This window comes from Peromyscus eremicus, chromosome 5 (genome assembly GCF_949786415.1).
Source record: "Peromyscus eremicus chromosome 5, PerEre_H2_v1, whole genome shotgun sequence".
Lineage (NCBI taxonomy): Eukaryota > Metazoa > Chordata > Mammalia > Rodentia > Cricetidae > Peromyscus > Peromyscus eremicus.
Window position 1 is genome coordinate 126474276 of NC_081420.1, and position 25335 is coordinate 126499610.

At 44.5% G+C, this 25335-nt stretch overlaps 1 protein-coding gene across 1 annotated transcript in view; it reads right to left on the bottom strand.

The window, feature by feature from the left end:
- The window catches only part of Mylk3 (myosin light chain kinase 3), a 52639-nt gene extending 40491 nt beyond the window's left edge, over window positions 1-12148 (bottom strand). The window contains exon 1 of the mRNA XM_059262665.1: window positions 12062-12148. Coding sequence (XP_059118648.1) covers window positions 12062-12148 — 87 coding nt within the window. The remainder of the gene's footprint in view (window positions 1-12061) is intronic.
- Between the last annotated feature and the right edge of the window lie 13187 nt (window positions 12149-25335).

The window sequence follows — 25335 nt, forward strand, 5'->3', positions numbered from 1 at the left end:
ATCCCTAAGAGAGTGTATCTGTCAGCTGGACTCCGTAAGGTGGTTTTCAGACTCCCAGATGCTGAAGAGATGGTGTCCCACAGGCACACGTGCATTTAATTCACAGCAAAAGGCAGAGTGAACTGAGAGACTGCTCCGTCATGTTCTGTCTTTTACCATCATGAAAATTTTAATGTTTCTGCAAGCTAAAAACAAACTTTCTGTTGTTTCCTACTTGGATGATACATGAAATGTGGATTTGAACTACCTGTGGGGAGAGTCTACAGGTCTTGTCCCTACCAAACATGCACGTGGGTCCCTGCTTGTAACTAAAAATAGATCTGAGGAAACAACAACCTAGGCTGCTCACCAAGTGCAACCCCACGGGTTGTGTTCCTTCAAAAAGCCTCTGGAGACTCTGCTCAGTGACCCTCTGGAGACTCTGCTCAGTGACCCTCTGGAGACTCTGCTCAGTGACCCTCTGGAGACTCTGCTCAGTGACCCTCTAGAGACTCTGCTCAGTGACCCTCTGGCTCCCAGTAATGACGATGAACACATCAGAAGACAGATATCTAAGTTTCCAGGCTCTGGAGTGTCACAGAGAACAATAAGGCCTGTGTTCCTGTGGTTTGCAAACACTTTATCTTCAATAATTCTTAGCTCTAATCAGACCCTTACAGAAGCATCGATGTCTGAAGTAGACACATTCAGGTCGCCACTGGGGTGGGACACAAAGGTGAATTTGCACCTCAGAGTGCCAAGGATGTCTGACAACTTTCATCCAGTCCCTTGTGGGAAAGAGCAGAGCCCAGAAAAGAAAATATGTCCAGAGCACACAGGTACATGGGCTCAGAAGGTGGTTTTGCCACAGACAGAGAGGCATCAAGGGGGCTTTAGTGCCCCCCAGGTCCCCTTTACTGAACACAGCAATTTCGATAAACCAGCCTGGAAATTTAGCATCTGCAGGCACCATCAATCCATTTTGCTATTTTAAGCCCATAGGTGGCCTTTCAATAGTGTCCTTGCTATGCTTGACCACACCACTTCCTCTTCAGGACTCTCCTTCCTCTTCAGGACACCTGTCCCTCTGCATGGGAGGATCCACACTCATTTCTAGGAGCAGTCCTGAGTGTTGGTGATGAAATGATCAGCAAGCTCAAAAGGAGCTTGGTCTGTCCTATTAGTGAGATTAAAGGCAGACGCATAGAGTGGGGATGCGCTCGGCTGGTAGAGTAATTACCCAGTGTGCACAGAGCCCTGGACTCAGTTCCTGGCATTACATAAACCAGGTATGGTAGTGCATCTGTCTGGCAAGGATGAAGATTTCTTACAAAAACTCTTGTGTCCCCTCACTTCAGCTCTCAGACTATTGAAATGACAGACCTGTGACCCACAGTTCCCGAAAAGAAGCTGTGTGCAAGGGCTGACCGCCTTAAGCTCCAGGATTGGAGTTTGGAAAGTTGAAGTTTCAAGGCTAAATTACAATTTATTTTGGGTGATCTTTAGCCTACCAAACAGCTAGCCTCACTTACCTGTATCAGCCCTAACATCCTGACAAACAGATAAAAATGCATTAACTTAGCAAAACCCTCCCCTCCACCACTGGAAGAGCTAGGAATGCTATCTCAGGGCTGGAGAGATAGCTCAAGACGGCCCAGCAGCTTAGCTGCCAGTGCTCACAGGGTGACTGACGACTGTTTGTAACTCCAGCTCCAGGGGATTTGATACCCTCTTCTGACATCTCCTGACACCATGAGTCATGTCATACATGCGTATATGCAGACAAAACACTCATACACATAAAATAAATAAATCTAAAATAAAATTCTTTTTTCAAAGAGCATTATCAGAAAAAAACCTGAGGCCTGTTGAGATTCTACCATCTTGCTGTAACTACCTCTCTGATGTGTACACCAAATGTATTTTGAAAATTCCTTGATTTATGGCTTTCTTTGTCTTGTTCCCGTAAAAACTATTTTCATGTTGGAACACTGTATTTGGGAAGACCTAAAGCTATGTTCTAGGGACCATGGTCATGTGTATCTTAGCTCTAAAGGAATCTATCTCTTGCTTCCTCTGAGTTGAGAGATGTATTTTTGTGTTAACCTCAAATTAGAGTGCCCCCAGGCATCACATGCCTAAAAAAGAAAAGGGCCAAAGCCAGGGCCAGCTGGATGAAACATCTCCAAGAGAGAGAATGCTGTTTCCAGATTACCTTGAGGGAGTGTAGAGCCAAAGCAGTGATAAATCATTGCCGTGCAGGAACAACACATCTTGACCAGGACTGCTTAGTGATGTATAGTTCTGACCTCTACCTAATCCTAAACCTCAGGACCCTGAAGGCAGACTTGGGTGGGGCTCGCTGGATCTATTTGTTCCCTTTCCCAAAATGGCCACATTGAATAAATCTCCTTTTTCTGATTTTTGCTTTAATTTGGTTCTTTTAATCGGTTCATTGAGGGCAGATGAATGATTCTACCTCCAGGCTGTGACTCCATCTGGTAACAATCATAGACACAATGAAGGGACCAAAAGGCACATTTAGGGGTGGCTGACACCCACAGAAAGTTGTCTTTGAATGGAGAAGAAAGACTGGAAGGTTCTAGTAGTTGCTAGTGTCATGTTATTTCAAGGACATTTTTCTATCTTATGACTTCAGGAGGCACCAGCTGCTTTTTACACCATAAGACTTTACATCACTTCTGTTGAATTATTGCTATGTTTTGTCCTCATGATAACATACAAGTGGTAAGTATAAGATTTTTATTGATGCTTGTTGTGGAATAATCTTTTTATACATTGTGAAGATTTGTCACTCAGATTGGTTTAATAAAAAGCTAAATGGTCAATAGCTAGGCAGGATTTTCGGGCCAGAGAGGCTCTGGGAAGGACCAGTCAGATAGAGAGGAAGCAGAATGGGCAGTATAGAGTAGAGGTAATAAAGACATGAGACAAAAAGCAAATTAATAGAAATGGGTTCATTTAAGTTGTAAGAGCTAGTTTGTAACAAGCCTAAGCTATTGGCCAAGCTTTCATAATTAATAAGAAGTCTCCATGTGGTTATTTGGGAGCTAGCAGGAGGGACAGAAAAACTCACCTACAGAGGCTGTGATATAAAATGCTGGATATGCATGTTTGTAAAAATTCCTTGGTAAGTTTCCTTTTTTTCAGGGGCTGGAGAGATGGCTCCACAGTTAAGAGCATCAGCTACTCTGGTGAGGATCCAAGTTCAGTTCCCAGACCCCATTCTTTCATTGTAATGCAGAGAATAAGCACCCCATTCTCCATCTGCACACGAGTTTTCTTCCATTTGTCCCTTTGTTCAAATAATTCTGTTTCCTGGAACCTGTCTGATAGGAAGCTTGGTGCTACAGTGACTATGCTGAGTATTCCGTACTCGAATCTTGGCTGGGGTGTATCTCAGTGGGTAGACGATCACCTAGGGTACCAGAGGCTCTGGGTTTGATCCCCAGTACTGCCCAAAATGGGGTAGTGAAGGCATATAGGCCTATGATTCCAGGGGTGAAGGATCAGGACCTCAAAAACATGCCTAGCCTAAGCCAGCTCCAGGCCCACCTGGGCTATTAGACCCTGTCTCAAAACAAGAGAAAACTGTATTGCATATTGAAAACTGTAAGGCTATCTTCTCTTTTCTGCTATGACTCTGCTTATTGAGCTATTACATGAGTGTGGTGGTTTGAACGAGATGCCTCCCCATAAGACTGCCATTTGAATGCTTGGTTTTCAGTTGGGAGCCCTGTTTGGGGAGGCTTAGGAGGTGTGACCTTGCTAGAGGAAGTATGCCTCTGGGGGCAAGCTTAGAGGTTTCAAAAGACTCCCTCCATTTCCGGTTCAGTCTCCTGACAGTTCAAGATGCAAGCTCCAGCTTTCCCTGCCTCCATGCTATGGTGCTGGTGCCATGCTTCCCCACTGTGATGGCGATGGACTCCTGTCCCTCTGGATCCAGGACCGTGAGCCCAGCAGGAGCCCTCCCTTCTGCAAGTACTTTATCACAGCAACAAAAAAGTAAGACAGACAAGGAGCTATAAGAGGACTTAATAAAAGAGCCTATATTTAAAGAACAAAAGCATTCCTAAAAATCCAGCATGTTTCCACTACCTTGCACCCTTTATCTGGTCTTTAAAAATCTACAGTTTAACATGAATTCATCAGTTTTCCTTTCTAAATGACACAATGGGCAGGCCTAAGAAACAGCTGAAGCTTCCTTTTCCTCTTTGCACCGTCTGTTTTAAAAGACATGTCCCCTCGTAACCAGACGTTGACACGATTTAGGAGATTTCAATAGAGGAAATAAGCCCATTGTGCATGTTTTCATTCTGCCAAACTATATAAAAGTTTTTACTCAATTGAGAAGTTCATCTAGTTACTGTTACAGAAAAAAATATACTATTGTTAACACTTTGAAATTTGTAAAGGTCTTTAAAAAAATACTTGTGAGTTAAAAATTAGATGTAATTCAATCTTTCAAGATTTAAAGTGGGCATCTATTGATGCCCAAAATATATTTAAATTTTGTTTTTCCTTTCTAGTTATCCATTGACTATGTCATCAACCGTTTAGAATCACGAGAATGCTGAGGAAGCAGACTGTGCTGTTTCTTGGCTCTTACAATGTGGGCGATTATTTTAAAATAATTTGGGTGCTGGCTCGTACAGCATTTGTTTGTTGGAGACCTGGGAAAATCACAAGGCAGTCTGCAGCATAGATAGTTATGCCATCTTAGGACATTTGAAACCTGAAGTCCATTGTTCTGTTCTTAATAACATTTTATATTTAACCTAAAAGATAAGATTTGATGTTTTGTTAAAAAAAAATTACTTATGCTTCAGACTTGGGCTGCTTGGGAAATTACCTTACCAATAGCTGCAGCCACGGTCAACCCAAGCAGTGGGCACATCAGGCCAGAGTGGGGTCCTGTTTCCCCTCGGCCTGCAGCCAAGCTAAGCTAAGCATGGAGAAATGCAAGGCAGCCCACAGCGGCACCCCAGGTGAGAACGAGTGACAGAACATGAGGGTTGTGGATTATGGAGGACTGACAGTGTCTCCCATCCACAAGCTCTACCTAACTTGGCTCTTTAAAGGGAATACTGGTACATTCTGTGTTGTACCTTCCTAATGGTTTTCTTTACTTCCTGTAATTCCCTACTGACTCCTGAAACCGAGTCAGCTCCTGCTTAAAATGGATAATGATGAGCCTGGGGAGATCCTACCCACCCTCTGTGAAAAAGGCTTCATCGTACATGTAATGCTGCCCTCTTAGGAAGCTTAAACAACATCTGAGAAAAATCTTCCACCTGGACAACCTTGCTGCTTGAAACCCTGGTGAATAGCTGCTTGTCCTGACAGTGTTTTTTATTTTATGAGACAGGCACTTGTACATGATCTATTTGTAACAACTAACCCTGTCCCATAAGCCTGTAAGAGATCTAAAATTTTAGTCAGTGTTGTAGCCCCCATTGCCCTGCTGAAAGAAAAATTCTGAATCTCACTTCCATTGGAGAAGCTGGCTTCATATATTAAAAAAGACTCCGTATAACTCTTCTATGTCATGGAGCTAGTTGTTCTGGCTGTCTTATATACGTACTCTATAAGCAGTCTACGATACAAAGCTTTAGGAAGCACCTTACAAAGATGATAGTCTATAAAATAGAATTGTTAGGGATGCTAACCTTATCCGGACTTTGTGTATTCCTGTGCTGACTAGTTTTATGTCAGCTTGACACAAGCTAGAGTCATCTGAGAGGAGGGAAACTCAATTGAGAAAATGCCTCCTTAAGAACTGACTGTAAGGAATTTTCTTGATTAATGATTGTTTGAGGAGGGCCCAGTCCACTGTTGGTGATGTGTGGGAGCCCGTTTTCAGGTTCCTCGTGGCTTTACCCAGGAGGTCTGCATAGAGGATGATTAGGACCATGGGCATCAGTGCAGGTGTCTGAGATGGTCTGCACTTGGCTGTGCTGCGGGGAGGTCTTTTGCTCCACTCCTTGGCATCTCTATAAATACCCTGGGGCACAGACAGTCAGGGCCCATTAGAAAAGGTTCCAGGCCCTCTTGAGGCTATCCTTTATTTTCTGTTTATCTCCACAAACTAAATCCTTCTAATATTTTCTGCTGCTCACACTCAAGAAAACTCTGGGCAACTGTGGGGTTGGTGGGTAAACACCCCGCAGTGATGCCACCCCTGGGCAGGTATTCCTGGGTTCTATAAGAAAGCAGGCTGAGCAAGCCATGAGGAACAAGCAAGTAAGCAGCATCCCTCCATGGTCTCTGCATCAGCTCCTGCCTTCAGGTTCCTGCCCTGTGCAAGTTCCTGTCTTGACTTCCTTCAGTGATGAACAGTGAATGGACATGTAAACTAATAAACAGTTTCCTTCCTAACTTGCTTTTTGGTCACGGTGTTTCATGGCAGCAATAGAAACCCTAACTAAAATAATTCATACCTGTATTAAGAATATGTTTCTCAGCAAAGGCAAGCACACGGGCCCTAACATTGGCCCCCACACAGTGCCTCCTGGTGATTAAAAGATAATGAACACTTATAACTCTACCAACAGTACTTAATATTCAAGTTAGTTTTACTCTTGGTGGTTTCTGTAAATTTCACACCTGTTGTCTGTTAATGTTCTGAGAAAACATTTGCTCTTGATCACTGTGTTCTTGTTAAGCTTTTTTTTTCTAACTTAAGATCTGTAGGAAAGAAGATATGTGTGCTTGGATACAGATGTTGGTGGAGGCCAGAGGTGTCAGATTCCCTGGAGCTGGAGTTACAGTTGCTTGTGAACCATTTGACTTGAACTCAGATCCTCTACAAGAGCAGGATGTACTGCTCTTCACCACTGAGCTGCCTATCTGGCCCTGTGGCTAAGCTTTATAACTATTGTATATGAACCGTCTGCAGAACTATTTGCTCTTCATGGTGGTGTTTCTAGAAAGTTTTGTGGCTAATTATTGTCCTTTATCATGCTGCAGAAGTACAACTTCTGACAAAGGAACGTCAATGGTATTTCTGAGACACTAGAACGTCATTCACAATGCCAACAGCTTGGACTCCAGGTATAGTCGACCTAAGAACCACTCCTTTTATATCACTTAGTTGCTTAAAATTGGCCACCAAGGGTTTATCGGCACTAACTTCCTGGCATCTGTCACCCCACATTGTGGAATCAAATCAGACCAACTCTGAGCCTTGAGCCACTGATACCCATCAGTGTAAACAGCGGCACCAAGAGATTCCTTCACGGTTCACTGTTCCCCACATCTCTGCACAGAGAAGGCACAGCTAGGAGACTGTAGCCCCGACAATGAGCCTACTTCTAGGGACATGCAAGGGTCTACAGCACAAGAATTCTAGGCACTGAAGTAGAGAGGGCCCCTTGGAAACCACCCCCAGATGATCTTCAGCAAAACAGAGCAAGGCCTCAGCCACTCAGTTTTTAGTGCCATGTTCTGAAATACACAGAGACAAAAAAGATCACCAGGTATTCAAAGAAAACTTCCCAATGAAAATAGGCAATTAACAAATAAAGAAATAAAATCAAGGACGAAACAAAGAATATGAGAAACAACAATTCTAAAAGGCTGTCATTTATAGTCAAACATGAGGAAGGCTGTCTGCTCTGGCCATTAGAAGAGGGCTCTGGAAAGGAGAGGATGCAAACAATGGAGAAAATTAAAAATATGAACACTAAATTTTAAAAATACAAAAATGTGGATTACAAAAGAAAGTTAAGATACTATCTCAGGACTAGAGAGATGGCTCAGCTGTTAAGAGCACTTGCTGCTCTTGCAAAGGACTTGAGTTTGGTTCTGAGCACCTACATGATGGTTCAAACCATCTTTAACTCCAGTTTCAGGGGATCCGGTGCCCTCGTCTTCTCTCTGTGAGCATAAGGTACACATTCATATATGCAGGCAAAACACCTGTACACATAAAAGAAAAGAAATCTTAAAAGTTTTAAAGCTATTATCTTTAGATAATAGACAGTGGCGCTAAAAAAAAAGACACAGGGCCAGTGAGAAGGCTCAATGAGTCAAGGCACTTGCTGCCAAGACCGGCCACCCGAGTTCGATCCCCAAAACGCACATAGTGGAAGAACAAACTCCTACAAGTTGTCTTCTGACTTTCACATGTGTGCCATGGCATTTGAGTGCAGACACACATGGACATACACATGCACACAGATTAATCAGTCAATAAGAAACAGATAAACATAACTTAAAATTAAAAAATAGCAAAAAAATAAAATGAAGAAATATGCATAAGAAGCAAAAAGAGGAATTGGAGAGATGGCTCTGTGGTTAAAAAAACACTGCCTGACAAATGGATGGAACTAGAAATTTCATCCTGAGTGAGGTAACCCAAACCCAGAAGAACAAACATGGTATGTACTCACTCATAAGTGGATACTAGATATAAAGCAAAGAACAATCAGACTGCAACCCACAGATCCAGGGAGGCTACATAGCAGGGGGGACCCTAGGATGACTGTGGTTTATAATGAGTTTTGGTTTTACTCAATCACTAGGCAAGCTTCAGTGAAACATTTCAGTATTAGTATAAGAATTTGTACTGTATCAAGCTGATAACAAAAAAAAATAAAAATAAAAAAATGTAGAAACTTAAAAAAAAAAAAAAAGAAAAGAAAAGAAAGAAGGAAAACTGCCTGGAAAGACAGCTCAGCAGTTAAGAGCACTGGCTGCTCTTCCAGAGGTCCTAAGTTCAATTCCCAGCAACCACATGGTGGCTCTCAACCATCTACAGTGGGATCTAGGCCTTTTTCTGGCAAAAAGTCAATAGAGCACTTATATACGTAAAATAAATACATAAATCCTAAAAGGAAAAAAAAAACCCCACTGCCTGCTCTTCCAGAGGACCTGGGTTCAATTTCCAGTGCCCGAACACCTGTAACTCCAGGTCCAGAAGATCTGACTCCCTCTTCTGGCCTCCTTGGAGACAAGGCCCACATGTAGTGCACAGACCACATGCAGGCAAAAACACCCACACACATAAAATAAAAACAAAATTATTTTAAGAAAAGAAACAAATCTATTAGACTATGTATCTCGCCTAGTGTCACATCTAATTAACTGGGGTTTCAGGAACTTATCAGACAAGTGCTGTAGTCATCATGCAGTTCTATGGCAGAGGTGGCCCAGTGGCTAGGAGTCTGTATTGCCTTTCCAGAGGACCAGCATCCAGGCCCAGTCGACCCCAACAGCCTGTAACTCCAGCTCCAAAGAATCAGACACCCCTGGCCTCCGTGGGCACCAGCTTGCAAATGTACATGCCTACACACACACACACACACACACACACACACACACACACACACACTTTAAAATAAAATAAAATTTTAATTAAAGGTAAATAAAAGCTCCCAGAAATTAGAAAACAAAACCATGCCGGGCAGTGGTGGCACACTTTATTCCCAGAGGCAGGTGGATCTCTGTGAGTTCAAGGTCATCCTGGGCTACAGAGTGAGTTCCAAGAAAGGCTCCAAAGCTACACAGAGAAACCCTGTCTCGAAAAAAAAAAACAGAAAGAAAGAAAACAAAACAAAACAAACCCCACAAGGAACAACTGAACTCAGACTTCTCATCCTGACGACTGGATACCAGAAGACAGTTGGGCAGAACATAGACTTCTAGGTCGGGAAGTGTTTCCCTTCAGAATTTTGACTACACTGCACCCTTGCCTAAGAGATCTGCAGCTCGGGGCTGGAGAGATGGCTCAGCGGTTAAGAGCACTGAATGTTCTTCCAAAGAGCTTGAGTTCAATTCCCAGCACCCACATGGTGGCTCACAACCATCTATAATGAGATCTGATGCCCTCTTCTAGCCTGCAGGCAAAACATGCAGACAGAACACTGTATACATAATAAATAAATAAATCTTTAAAAAAAAAAAAGAGAGAGATCTGCAGCTCGAAAAGATGTAGAAACTGGGACGCTTTAGCTTCCTTTTCTCACTGCTCCCTCCCTAGGGAGCTGCTGTAGAGCTGAATTCTGGTCCAAGTAGGGAAAAAAAAAACAGGTTCAACACAGTCTCGAGTTGAAACAGGAAAATGAGGAATCCCCCCAAAGGATGACTCTAAGGGAGCAGGGAACCGATGTAACATAGTTAGCTAGGTGTGGCAGCCCACGCCTGTGACCCGAGCACTGGGAAAGTAGAGGCAGGAGGATCAACAGTTCAAGCTTGAAGCCATCCATAGCTACATGAGAATGTGAACCTTTGTCTCAAAACCCAGCAAACAGTCCCATCCCGTCCGTCCCCCCTCCCCCCCTGTTTTTTGTTTTGTTATTGTTAGAGGGTTGGGGGAGTGATTTGCACACACATGCTAGGCAACACACACACACACACACACACACACACACACACACATAATTTTTGTTTTGTTGTTGAGAATTGGAGGAGTGATTTGCACATGCTACGCAAGCCTTTTACCTCTGAGCTACGCTCCCGGTCCTAAGATATGTGAGAAATGTTAAGAGCTTGGGGCCCTAGAGTCAGAATGGCTAGATTTAACTCCTACCTCTCTCTCTCTCTCTCTCCCAGTTATTAGCTAGAACGGTGGCCAAGGGCTACCTAACTTCTGAGTCTGCCCTTCTTGCCTCTTCTGTGACATAAGAAAAATAACTCTGTGTGTATCTCATGGAGCTGTGGAAGGTTGCAGGAGAATGCTAAACCTTACACTGGTTATCAGTGATTGACACATCGGAAGTATTCAGCAGTTAGCCTGATGGTTGGCAGGCATGGCAACTAGGGAACAAACAGAAGAAGAAACCCCGAAAAAGTCTTACAAGAAAGAATGATGTTCAAGTACAATCATTGATTTAGCGATGAATATATATAGCCCTAATGAAGTAAATACTTATTATGCAAAAACAGAAATTTATCAGGATTAGAATGAGCTTGAAAGCCTGAGTGAGAAAGGTCCTGTCCATTTATCTAAGAGGAAGTCCAGGGACGAAACTAACAACACAAATATGGGGAAGGGGGCAAATAAAAAAACAGCTGAGCCAATCACGGTGGCGCCTGCCTTTAATCCCAGCGATCAGGAGGCAGAGGCAGGTGAATCTCTGTGAGTTCCTGGCCAGCCTGGGCTACGAGAGTTCTAGGATAGCTAGGGCTACACTGAGAAACCCTGTCTCGAAAAACCAAAACAAAATTAAAACACAACAAAAAACAAGCAAACAAACCAAACAGCTGAAAATTGTCCACGGTTGTCTGTGGGGAAAAGAGGTCTGTTACGGGGGAGCTCAAGACACACATCTAAGAAAGAGAACACAGGGCACCCCTCCTCTTTGCATATTCATAACAATATTGTATATGGCAGAGATGGGTCCTACTCTAACAAAATCAAATACTGAGATTTTTCCAAGAGAAGGAAGCCAGTGGTCGGAGAGTGCCCCTCACAAATGCCACAGAGACTGCTGCAGGCATGGAAACTACTTCACCAGTCTGCCCCCAGCATTCCTCCTCACAGGGGTTCCTCCTCACAGGAGGCTCGCCCTGCGGTGTGGTACAACACCTGCACAATGTCTAGCACACGGCTAGTCCGTCTAAATTGTAGAGATTAAAACTGCCATCGCCACCGTCTGCCCGAAGCTGTCAGCCCAAGAAGGCAGCAATGGATACAGGCAGAGAGCACATTTCCTCAGTCTCGGGTCAGTCTGCCCTACACCTCCCTGTGCCTCCCACATGCAGCGTTAGATGACATGCTTAGAAGACACACATGTGTCCTCTGTGGAGCCAAACTTAGTCAAGAAAGGAAAGCAAATGGAAATCAGTCCCAGAAATCCACACAGAGTCCAGTGCACGCTGGAGGGTTAGTTGACAGTTGACATTGCCTGTCCTTTATACCCTGCTAGTGGCTTGGGAAGCTCAAGATGGCTATCCACAGACTGTACCCATCAATCAAAGTTTTCTATTGACTACATTTCTTTGTCTAAAAGGACCTAAGCCTTGGGAACAATTGTCATTGTTTCCTTTAGTCCTGCGACCTTACCAATTGTTCCTCAGACTCTAACATCAAAGCATAATGGCTTAATGCCACCCTTACCGCAAATATCTGGGTGTAATCTGATGCCCGCTGCTGGCCTCTGGTGCCGGGCCTGCACAGTGCTGGGACAGGGCACAGAGTTCCCATCCTGTGGCCACAGTGGCCAAGTCCTGTTTACTTTGCCTGGAGATGTTGCCCAACCATGTGGAGCCCTGGGAATGAGGTGGGCTGGTTGGCTGGGGTGACTTCTCTGGAAGAGCTCGGGCTTAGTGATAAGCCTGGTATTTCCGCTTATCTTTGACCCTGTCCAGGCCCCAGAAGCTTCCAGAGGCTTCACTCAGTTATCTGCTCTGCTGGGCTGTATCTGCCTTCCCAGGGGGCCCACTTCCTGCATCACTTAGCAGACTGTCTACTTGTGAAACAAACATCACGCCTACCAAAGAGGGTGGAGGGAAGGGAGGGGAGTCCTGGGGCTGAACTGAGCTGACTTGAAACACTCACATCAGAATCGGGTGCAGGCCTAGATGAACTGGGAATCCTTGTCTTCAACCTTTCGGGTCCGGGAAGGTCCCAACCAGCGCCAGAATGGGTCAGAGGCTCTAATTTTCTTCTACAGGGCTGCTCACACTCTGGCTGGGAGCCTAAGTGATCACCTCTGGGCTAGGAGGTTCCAACAATTACCTTTCCAAATAAAAGGACTCAGGAAGCCATAACTAAATACAGATTCTGTAAGAACTCAGGCACATTGGAGTCGGGAGAAGGCAGTGACTCAAGGCTTCTGCTAGCTACATGATGTGCCAAGGAGTCAGTTCTTTCCCAGAATACCCTGGGGAGGCAAGAGAAACTTCAGATGGTCCAGGTCATCTCCCTTGGTTTTCAGATGGAAAATCTAAGGACCAGAGAGGGGAAGGGTGTTTCTGTAGCTCACACAGCAGGTGACTGGCGAAGACAGAACCAGATAACTACACTGATGGCTTTAGAGAGATTATGGAACGCCCCACCTGTTCTGTGGGTTGAGAGACCTCAGAGGCAGCTGGAGAGGTCAGACTGGCCTGTGTTCCACAGTCTCAGCCCTCACAGTCATTTGAGGGTGTAAGGAAGGACTGAAATGCAGGGACTCTCAAATACCAAGATTGGTTGCTAATTCTTTCACAGAAAAAAAAAAAATGTCTGTCACTTGGCTCATCATAGCAACCTTGGAAAGAGAATTGAAGCAGCCCCAAATCCTGACAGGATGAATCCAGAAACTGCCCGGAAACAGGACCCAGACCAGGCTGGCTCCTCTGAGGAGGCAGAGTGGGAGGAGCACCTGTGCTGACCTCGCCTGGGTATGGCGCTCCCCGAGCAGCCCTTTGGTGTTGGGACATTTGCCTCCAGTCTTCTGCACTGGGTCACCTTAGCCCTGGCTGAGGCCTTTCATTTCTTCTTCCCTGCATCCCCAGCTAAATAGCTCCCTGCCTCAGCAAGGTCAGATGGAATTAGCCTGACACTGGAAGAAAACCAAAAAGCACCACCAGGAACTGAATCCAGATGAATAGTAGCAAGTAATTTATTTACTTATTCATCATTTACTGAAAAGCACATGCATTTAAGGGCTGGCAGACACTAGCACTTTCATGTACCAGGCATTAGTGCAAGATCGCTGTATAAATGACCCTATTTGCCCTCCCAACAGATGTAGGAGGTAGGAGCTGTTATCCTCAGGTTTAAAGACAAATTCAGGCTTGCAAGAATCAAGGAGATTTCTAAAGTACACAGAAGAACTTCAATTTAAATTTAGGCAATCATCTAGAAGTCTAAAACTTCTGCTGTCTATCTGGAATCTGCAGTTGTCTCTAGAGGGCTATATTTGCCAACTGCCAATCCAGAAAACCCAAATAAATTCATAAGTGAGAACCAGGCCGACCAGTTCCATGCTAGCAATTGCCTGGTTTATCCTCCCGCCAGCTCACACCATCAGGGAGCGTCTATCTGTGGTGTGTTTTCACACGTGCCTCACACTTGCTGCTCAGCTGAGGAAGAGGGATTAGGATCTCTGACTCTTGAGGAGGCTCACAGCGAGCTGGTGGGGAGCTGGGCCTCTATATCCCTGAAGTCAGTGTTCACTGTAGAGGGGAGAGTTTCTGTAGACCTCTACGTTCCCCCCCACACACACAAACATATTGCTTGAAGACCTTCTCTCATGTGCTAGGACTAGTCAGAGTAAGACCTGGAGACCTTTGATATGAAGTGATCTTAATTGCAACCATATTTAAGCTCCTTGGCTGTATTTACTTGTGAGCTCAGAGTTCTCCTTGTTCCACAAGAAATCCCAAAAGTCTGGGAACAACAGATGAGGGGTGATAAAACAGTGACCAAAAGCAACTTGAGGAAGGAAGGGTTTATTTCAGCTTACAAGTTATAGTATATTACAGAGGGAAACCAAGGCAGGAGCTAGAAGCCGAAACCAGCGAAGGAGCGCTGCTTACTGCTCCGCTTCCTCTGCCTGCTCAGCTGCCTTTCTCAAACAGCCCAGACCCGCCTGCCCCAGAGTGGACTGGGTCCTCCTGCCTCAGTTAGCAATGAAGAAAACGCTCCACAGACATGGCCACAGGCCAGCCTGATGATGAGGGTAATTTCTCAGTTCAGGTACCCTCTTCCCAGGTGTGTCAAGCTGACAACCAAGGGGTGGTTAGCCATCACAAACCCACCCCTCTCCAACCTGACACACAAACACACCACTGTTAAGTCAAAACTTCTCATATTGATGTCACAATATAAAACACAGTACAATCTCAAAAGTCACTCAATCTTTTAAAATTTCAACACTTTAAAAATCCAACGTCTCAGCCGGGCGGTGGTGGTGCACGCCTTTAATCCCAGCACTCAGGAGGCAGAGGCAGGTGGATCTCTGTGAGTTTGAGGCCAGCCTGAACTACAGAGGGAGTTCCAGGAAAGGCAAAAAGCTACACAGAGAAACCCTGTCTCAAAAAACAAAACAAAACAAAACAAAACAATGTCTCGTTTAAAAATCCAAATTCTCCTAACTATGGACTCCTGTAAAATTCAAAGTAAGTTATATGCTTTTTTATCCCTACACGGCAGAACCAGGGCACAGTTACAATCAGATCAAAGCAAAACCAAACCCCAACAATGTAAAAAGCTGTGTCCAGTGTCTGGGACTCACAGTTCTGAGATCCAAGGACTTGGACAGTCCCACATACCTGCAATCAGCAATGCATACATGTTGTCTTGTAGGCTCAAGCTGACTCTGCTCCACTCTTGATGCTGTCTTTGGTAGACATCCCTGCCTCTCTATTATTCTGGAGTCTCCTCTACAACTGAGGCAGCACTTTCAGCAATGGCATCCTGGCTCTCTGCAGGGACTCCAACCCTGCCACATGGTGCTGAGTCTCAGCGGCTCTCCATGACCCCCTCATGCCCTCAAAACCAGTACCATGTGGGAGACTCTTCACATTATCAAGTTTGACTCCTCGCTTGAAATGCAGCCCTGGCCCCCTCCGGACCACAGCTTCTATGTGCTGACCCTGAGGAAATACTTCCCAGAAGATTTCCCCTCAGTGACTCCAGTCTCTCATTTATTGCAGCTGGCATTTCAGGCCTGGCAAACCAGCCTTGATAGTTCCAGTCTCACTTCAGTGGTGCTGGTCTCTTGTTAACCACACCTCATTCTTCAGCCCCCCAAGGACCAAACAGCACAGGTTCTTCATTCAAAATAGCACACCAATGGCCCTGATGGATTCTTTAAGGGACTTTCAAACTTCCCTCTAAGACTTCATGAACCAAGCTTCCACAATTAGCATTGCTCACAGTATCATCTTCAAGTTCCCATGGCAATTCATTAGGTCCTGAGGGAGCAATGGCTTTTCCAGCCTAAATCTTCAAACATTTCTACAATCCTCCCTCAAAACAACAGGTCCATTACAGCAACCCCAACTCTGGGTGCCTATTTTTGCCTTAATTCTCTTTATGCTGTTGTGATAAATAGCATGATCAAAACTCATCTGTGGGAGTAAAGGGTTTATTTCTGCTTACAGGTTACAGTCATCACTGAAGGAAGAACAGGCAAGGTAGGAAGGAGAACCATGGGGAAACACTTCATATTGGCTTGCTCCCATAGCTTGTTCAGTTACTTTTCTTACATAGCCCCTGTCCACCTACTGAGGGGTGGCATCACCACTGTGAACTGGGCCCTACTGCATTAATTAGCAATCAAAACACTGCCCCCACAGAAATGCCAACAAGCCAATCTGATGGAGGCAATTTCTTTGTCAGGTGTGTGAAATTGATGACCACATTTGCGATCACAGTCACTCACATATATGCAAAGGACATAAATGTGATGGGGTAAAACCGTACAATATGCAAGAGTTTCTAGCCTGCCTGCATCTCATGAAAAGGAATTTTATCTTCCTCTGTTTACGTTCTTTCCTCCATCTCACTTCTCCTCTTTACCTGGACCTCCATGTGTGTGCTCTGAGGGACCCGGGGAATAGAGGAGAGGCTCCTGGCTCATCCTGGTGACAAAGTCTTAAGAACGGGGAAAAGGACAGGGACATGAACACACCAGGCAGGTCTGGGGTTTGATGACTGACAGACCCTCAAGAAGCCCTGCCATGTGAGGGGGTGAGGATGGGTTCAGAAAGCAACTGTAGAAGGAAACAAAGGGTCTCCAGAGTCGGGAGAAGGAAAGGCATGGCAGTTGGCTGGACCCCCACAACCATCTCTCTGGAAACTTAGCCACAGATTGCCGCCCGTTGTGAAAGAGGAGGCAAAGGGTTTGGGGAGTTTCTGGAGAAAACAGCTTTAAGCCGAGCCTTGAAGGATGAGTTTAAAGGGGCCAAGGAAAGAACTCTAGTGAAGACCAAGCTAACGAAACTCCAAGAAGAGCCTGGCAACATCGGGCGTCTGTTTAGGGACTGTCTTTGGGTCGAGGTGCCAGGGAAAGCTTGGTAGATCCAACAGGATGAGATAAAAAATAAGGAGAACTATTTAGACTGAAGTAGTGAGGAGACAGCCATCCACGGAATTTCTTGAGGCAGGAAGGACCATGGTAAAGTCACTGGGGGAATGGATGGAAGTGATCAAGGGTGCCTGACACAAAGTCCCTTCTGGGATGCAGGAGACATTTTAAATCTTGGGTAGTAGTCACATGTGAGATCAATTGCTGGGTCACAGCCAAACAAAACTCTCCAAAGGTGGCAAATCATGGGAGAAAGAGCAACACTTTCTGTGGTTTTTAGTTGGTACATTTTTTTTAAAACCACTCTACAACATAAGCTAGGCTGGAACTCACTGTGTGGCCCAGATTAACGTCAAACACAGCAATCCTCTTCCAGGTACTGGTATTGCAGGCTTGAGCCATGATACCACTTGTGCTGTTTTGGGTTTGTTTTGTTTTGTTTTGTTTTGTTTTGTTTTGTTTTGTTTTAATAGACTCCCATTCAACTTGGGAAGAAAGGTTCTTGACTTGCACAATTCATAACCTACAAAGTAGAATTAATTTGGGCCTTTTTTTTTTTTTTTTTTTTTTACAAAACAAAGTTGGTGAACATCTGGGACCAGTCACCAGCCAGCACATTCTCAAATGATTCAAGCATCTGTATCGCTAATCAGAGCAAACGGTTTGAAAGCCACTCTGTGAACTCTGAATCACATGTGCCATTTCCCAAACCTAGTCAAACTAAAGCCAAATCTATGCATCCAAGACCAACAAGCTGTTCAGTTTTTTGTTGTTGTTTTAAAAACCAAACTCTAAAAGCATTTTCTGGAAGGTTTACACGCACCCATCACACTGCTGGAAACACAAACACACAGTGAATTTGTCACCTGAACTCGAATAGCGCCTTCATCTGTGGTCCCAAGTGGCCAGTCAGAAACATCGTCTTCCTAAGTCTCCAGTAAGATGTGTAAATATCTCCATCTTACAGGCAAGTGCCCTTAGACCTGGGCAGGTAAGCAGCTCGTCAACAGTTATAACGCCAAGTAAGATCTGTGTAGGCCATCTCCTGGTCTGCCTTCCTCAGCTAGCTGTCCCTTTGAGCCTTCTCACTGGCCCCAGTAAAAATCATGCACACGCTGATTTCACTGGTGAAGAAGGGGACATTCTATTTCCTGCCCTGAAGCTGGCCAGAGGCCCTGGCAGCACCACATTTAGACGCAAATGCATCAGCCATGTGTGAGTGGGGAGTTTGGTTCCTTGGAAACCTAAGTGGCATGTGTCAGCTGGCCCCAGCCCACTGAGAGCTCCTCTGGGCCATGTTTCTAACTCCTCTATTATCCACCTTGCACGACCTAATGGGAACGTGGCAGCATCTCTTCATACTGAGTAAAGAAATGAGAACTCACAAGCAGACCTGCTACATCACACCTCACTGCCCTCAGAACCCACAGGAAGAAATGATTCTTGGCTCTCTGAGACTCGGGCCTATAGTCTAGGGTAGTCCCCCGTTACTTATTTCTGGCCATTGATTAGTTGCATAGTTAGCAACTGAACTGGCTCATAATTTCCAACTGCAGCATTACTTTTATTTATTAATCTGTCATAGAACAGTCCATCAGAATCGAATCCAGAAAACTAAAGAAGTTACTGCAGTATTTACCAGGTAACCCAGACTGCTATCAGTACTTCTCTGATAGCTGCAGTCACTACCAGAAATCAAAGTTGGGGCTACTCAGTCAGAATGTCCTCCAAGCCTGACAAGACCCGAGAGAGATCCTGAGAACTGCAAGGCAGAAACACAGAACAAAAAGAACACTATGAAATGTAGCTAGAGTTTTCCTGCCTGGCCCACAGTCAGGACAAATCTCTGACACCCGACAGTCCCACAGCCACTCAGACCCAACCAAGTAAACACAGAGACTTATATTGGTTACAAACTGTATGGCCATGGCAGGTTTCTTGCTAACTGTTCTTACAGCTTAAATTAATCCATTTCCATTAATCTATACCTTGCCATGTGGCTCGTGGCTTACCGGCATCTTCACATGCGGCTTGTCATGGTGGCGGCTGGCAGTGTCTCCCTCACCCAGCTTCCTGTTCTCTCAATTCTTTTCTCTGTTAGTCCCACCTATACTTCCTGCCTGGCCACTGGCCAATCAGTGATTTATTTATTGACCAATCAGCAACACATTTGACATACAGAACATCCCACAGCACTTCCCCTTTTCTTTTCTTAAAAAGGAAGGTTTTAACCTTTACACATCTCCAAAGTCAGCTTGGTATATTTGGGAATTTGGGCGTAGCTTTTCTTACTACTTCCTGCTGGAGGGGGGCGCTGTATCTTATGGGGACACAAAGAATATTTTAGGATTATGGAGTAGTCCATGAGGGTGTATCATCTGAGCCAGTTGCCTTGAAACAGTTCTGGATGTTGGATCATCTGGGCCATGGTGTCATCGGAGACCTTTCAGGTGGTCTTGGCTGGTCAAACCTAATGTATCTTAATCTGGAACAAATCCATAGCCTCTGGCTTTCTGTGGAAACAAAAGCAGAGCCTCCTTTCCAAAGCAACATATCCTTACATCCAAATTTTGAAGTCAAGGTACCTTTAAAATATACATTTTGGCATAACTCAACAGCTTTTGTAATCAAATGTTTTTCTTCAGTTATGAATATCAAAGAGAACATAATCCAGATTCTCTGTGTGGTAGCCATCTTTACGTGGCTTATTTTTTTATATTAGCTTGAGCCTATTGTTTTAAACTGCAGCCTTCTAAGCCTGAAACGGCGCTGGCGCTATGGCTGCTGGCTCCACCCACTTCAGCTTCCCAACATGGTGGTGGTACATTTTCCGCCAGCTCTGGGAGCCATCAACTCTCAGAAATAGTGGGTCTATGCTTCTATCAAAGCAGCGTGTAGCCCAGAAACCTCTTTTTTTTTGGTTTGTTTTATACTAGCAGAGGCTAAATCCACCACACAGCTTAATGTGCCACTTGCAGAGGCCTCATTCCCGCCATACTGCAGGTCAAGCATGCATGCCAGGAACCCGCCATAGTAGCTCAAACACACAGGCTGCCACTAACTTGAGAGAAACAACTAGGAACTATTTTTAGCTCCGTTTTAGAATCTTTTTTCTCAGTTTTTAGGTGGAAACTCTTGCCACCACGTTGGACGCCATTTGTAGCTAGAGTTTTCCTGCCTGGCCCACAGTCAGGACAAATCTCTGACACCCAACAGTCCCACAGCCACTCAGACCCAACCAAGTAAACACAGAGACTTATATTGGTCACAAACTGTATGGCCGTGGCAGGCTTCTTGCTAACTGTTCTTACAGCTTAAATTAATTCATTTCTATTAATCTATACCTTGCCACGTGGCTCGTGGCTTACCGGCATCTTCACATGCGGCTTGTCATGGTGGCGGCTGGCAGTGTCTCCCTCACCCAGCTTCCTGTTCTCTCAATTCTCCTCTCTGTTAGTCCCGCCTATACTTCCTGCCTGGCCACTGGCCAATCAGTGATTTATTTATTGACCAATCAGCAACACATTTGACATACAGACCATCCCACAGCAATGAAACAAGGGCTTAGTGTGCGAGGAACAAACCAAGAGAAACCAGTACTGTAGGAAAAGAACAGGAGAGGAACGAGGAGCTTTTCAAACTTGGGTGTTGGTTAGGAAAGTGTAAACTCGTTTACTAACTCTAAGCAAAATAAGTGAGATTGGTTCTGCATCCTGCGTGAGCTAGAGTAAAATAACATGGATTTTAATAGTCTTGGTGTGTCAGGCAGACAGCAGGCTGCAGAGGAAACTTCTAGCCAGCTGTGTGAACCAGGCAATCTGAGAGTTAGCAGCAGCCATTTGTTTTCCCTTCCCTGACTTTCAGTCACTCCAGACATAAGTAAACAACGATCTGACACCGATTGTCCTAGAGAATCTCGCGAGTTTTAGTCACCAACCTGGGGCCCCTGAGCAAAGTTCTATCCTATTAATCAGGGGGCCTCAGACTAAAAATTCATTTTAACCTTGCCATATCTCACCAGAGCACCACACCATAATTCTCATTGCTGAGAGACGTCCAGTCCCATAGATTCTCTTTCTTAAGTATGGCCACTGTGGGAGCCCGTTCTTGGGTTCCTCATGGCTTTACCCAGCAGGTCCTCATAGAGGATGATTAGACCACGGGCCTGAGTGCAGGTGTCTGAGATGGTCTGCACTTGGCTGTGCTGGGGGAGGAGGTCTTTTGCTCCACCCCTTGGCGTCTCTATAAAAACCCTGGGGCAGAGACAGTCGGGCCCGTTGGAATAGGTTCCAGGCCCTCTTGAGGCTATCCTTTATTTTCTATCTGTTTATCTCCGCGATATTCTCCGCAATAAATCCTTCTATCTAATATTTCCTGCTGCTCGCACTCAAGAAAACTCTGGGGAACTGTGGGGGTGGTTGGGTAAACGCCCCACAGAATGGCGCCATGAACAGGGACTAAAGAAAAAAGAAAAAAGGGACTAAAGAAAAGGGGGACTAAAAAAGGGGGGACTAAAGACAAAGTAATAGGGACTAAAGATAAAGGAAAATAATAGTTTTATTACAGAGTTTTTGGCGAAAGTGCTGAGTTCAGCCCTGCCAGTGGATGAGGCATGCCGGTGTTATGGAAAATATATTTTTATATATATATATTTTTGAGAGGCAGGGGTTTTATCCTCGAGAGAAGAGGAAAGCGGACTGGAAGGATGTCCGATGCTGCAGCGAAATTCTCTTCTGTCAAAATTTTCTATCTTCTATCCCTTTCTCAATTTCTATCTGTGAAAAATAAGTATAAGGCATAGGGTAGTAATATAGTTTAGGAAAAACTTAGAAGTGTAAGATTGTGTAGAAAAAAATAGGCAACTAGACAGAAAAACTCTTCAATTTTCTAACTTTGGGGGCTATGAACGCAAACTGGGAAAAAAATCTTTCTTTGGGCTTTTTGGGTAGTAAAAAAGCTCTTCTTTGAGCTTATGGGGAAGAAAAAGTTTCCTATGGAAGCTTTTGACTTGGGGACAGCTGAAATACTAAGTCCAAGTGGCAGGAGAAAGTAATTTCTCCCTGAGGCAAAAATGGGGGTGTAAGAAGTCAAAGTTTAAAGTTGGGAAGTTTTGGGAAAAGTTGGTCTTTCTCCTGGGGAAAAAAATCTTTCTCTCAAACTAAAAGCTTTTCTTGGAAAACTTGGGAACTCTCTAAAAAGCCTTAATCCTTCTCAAAAGCTCTCTTAAACTTAGAAACTAAAGCCTTTAACTTTCTCAAAAGGACAAAAATTAGAATCACCTGAAGATATTAATATGGGGACCACCTGTGATTAGCTCAAAGGGAAAACAACAAACTTAAGACAGCAAAACCTCTTAAGTTCTCTTTCAAGCTTTAAAAATCCTCCCTGCAATGCAGGAGGCAGGGACAAGTTCCTAAAAAAAACCTCTTCTAAGCTCTGTCTCTTTAAACTAGTAAAAGACAGTGGGTCAGAGTACCCTGAGGGAAACGCTGGGAGAGTGTGGGTAAAGAGCTACAGAGAGCCCAAAAGGGCAGGAAACTTTACCTGAGAAAAGCAAAAAAGTCAAGCTTCTCAGTTACAGCCGAGCTGAGGCATCAAGGGTTTTGTTTCTGAGTGAGCGTTTCAGAATGAAAAGGTGCTCCTAATCGTCCTAACGCAAAGATCCCCTGAAGCATTGTATCCTCGATTCTGACCAAAAACCCAGAGGTGACTGGCCAGCGTCTCTGAGTTGGGGTGCATTTCGGGGATACTAGGGTTCCTGCAGTGGTAAACTTCCTGGAGCACAGAGCTGAGGCAGGAAGGTGCAGGACCCAGGGGAAGATTGCCAATGAACAAAACTAAAGCCAGTGGGAACGGCACAGTTATCCACTTTCCTACAAGTCCCGGGTTGATAGGTCCACAGCTGCAAAAAATCTGAGAAAAAGCTTTCCTATCAGTAAGGACCTTTCTGGGAAAACAGTAAAGCTGAACTGTGTCTGAAGCAGTTGTGCTGCTGAGTCAGAACGCTGTCTGGGGAAAGAGCCCAGCCAGGGCAGAACAGAACTATCCAGGAGTAAAGCTTTCTTTTCTGTCAGAGAAAGCACCTCTTTGAGAAAAGCTTTGTTTCAACTGACTCCTGTGAGATGGAGTGTGGCCCTAAGGGGTGATTGCCTCTGGAATAAGCTCTGTCCTTGAGCACCCAGACAAGCAAATGCAACCCACTGGGGAACTGGGCCAGGTGAAGGTCTGATAAGGCAAAACACCTGTCCTAATGGGAGTTTAGAAATGGCAAAAACCTCCCTTGTTAGATTTTCAGTCTGTACGCAAACCACACAGACCCAGAAAACAAACGGACAAAAAGCCCCTACCTTCAGTAGCAGGGAAAGCCGCCACTGTAGTGTCGGAAACTGTTTCTGGGGTAGAGGGGATAAACTGAGACCAAACTGGGAACTGTCTGGGAGAAAGACTCTAAAGAAACAGAAGGGACCGATTCCTCCCCAGAAAAATATGACCTGAAAAAGCTGCTAGAATTTGAGGCAGATTCGGGGGGGAGAAAAAAAAGCCCCTACTTCCAAGGGCAGCTAGCAGAGGTACAGAGCCGCAGATACTTGAAGCTCTGCATCTGGGGAAGGAAGGAACAAGCAAAATGAGATAGATCAGTGGGAGAAAATCTCTCTGAAAGAGCTATGAAAAAACTCTGTTGTGAATGTTTTTCACTGACTGGCTAAGACAAACACAAGCCCCGAGGAAAGTTGCTATCAGAAATTGCCCACCTCAATGCACGCTAACGAGGCAGGTGCAGTTCTGATTTGGGGGCCAGTGTCAATTAAAGGAGAGACACCTGTTAAAGCCAGCTGAGGAGAGACCAGAAACCTCCCAATGTCCCATAATTGAAAATGTAAAATGCCTGTTCAAATCTCCCGTTGCAAAAGCAAAAAACTTTGTTCAAACCTCCCGGGCAAGAATTTGTAAGCAAGTCTGGTAAAAAAGAGAACCAGTTGACTCTCAGACCCAAAAAGAACTATGGGAAATGACTGATATAAGGGAAATGATATAAAGGACTGATATAAGGGACTGATATTATTATGGACTGATATAAGGGAAATGCATTCTGGGAAAGGTAGTTTTTCTGCTAAAGATGGCGACATTGCCCTGAAACACTTTTGTCAGCTCGAAAATACGTTCATGGTAAACTTTAAAATACAGCTTTTAAAAGAATAAGGAGGAAAATCATCTAAGAGTTTTAAGTGTCAGTTCCAATGAAACATTGAAAGGATATGGAACTAGGCACTTCGCGGTTTGGGGGTTGGTAAAATGACTTATTTACCCTAATAGCTGTGCAAAGTTTTAACGGTAGTTGGATGACAGAAAGCTACCTATAAGATCAAACAAGCCACTTTAAAATCCTTAAAGCAAGAGAGAGCAGTTTATACACTGAACGTTGTCTTAGATATGAAGGAAACTTATGCTATCTACAAAAGAAAGCTGCCATGCTTTGTGGGCCATATTAGAGTTCACTCCAATCTTCCTGGTCCTTTAGCTGAGGGTAATGCGAAATGGAAAGATCCCTGCTCGGGATTGTGGAAGGGTCCCGATCCTGTGTTAATATGGGGTCGAGGACATGTTTGTGTTTTTTCACAAGAGGAGAATGAAGCTCGGTGATTACCGGAGCATTTCGTAAGGAGCTTGAAACTAAGAAAGGTCAGCTCCAATGATGTTCCTACAATGGAACCAGAATGAAAGTGGCTCGATTAGTGTTTCTGAGGTTTTGTCACTGGTTAATGCAAACAGTGAGGAAATAGAGTTCGGAGCTGTGCTGCTTTTGGCTTTACTAGCTCCTTTGGAAAAATACTTTATATCACCTAATAACTGTGCGATATTTGGCAAAGACCTTACAGCAGCTAAATACGGTAATTTCACCGTCAGCGTGAAGTGAAGTTTTTCGGTAGAACAAACCAAAAGTTCTGCTGAAATAGAAACGTTTGTCTGAATTGAAGCACTTAGGGGAGCTATTATGAATTTGGGTGAAGGGACAGCCTCTAGTTAAAAACCGTTTACCGCTGACAGTGCATCTCTGCCAGTCCGGAACGGCTGAGAGAACTGGCAACTTTGGAGTGTGGCATCATCCTGGGAAGGTTACAGTCCCCTAGCAACAACTATCACAATTCTATAACAACACTCACTAAATCCCAGGGTTTTATAACAAAGCTGACTATAAACTCTAAACGTTAGCAATGATGTACGTACTTCCTGTCTAGTTAAGAATCTTTCTAATAGAGATAGTGATAATAATTAAGAGTAAGAAATAGAAAAAGATGAAAATAAGATATGTAAGTTTATAAAAATTCTCTTGTTAGATCTGTGTTAAAAAATCTTTAGGTGTTTGCTAAGT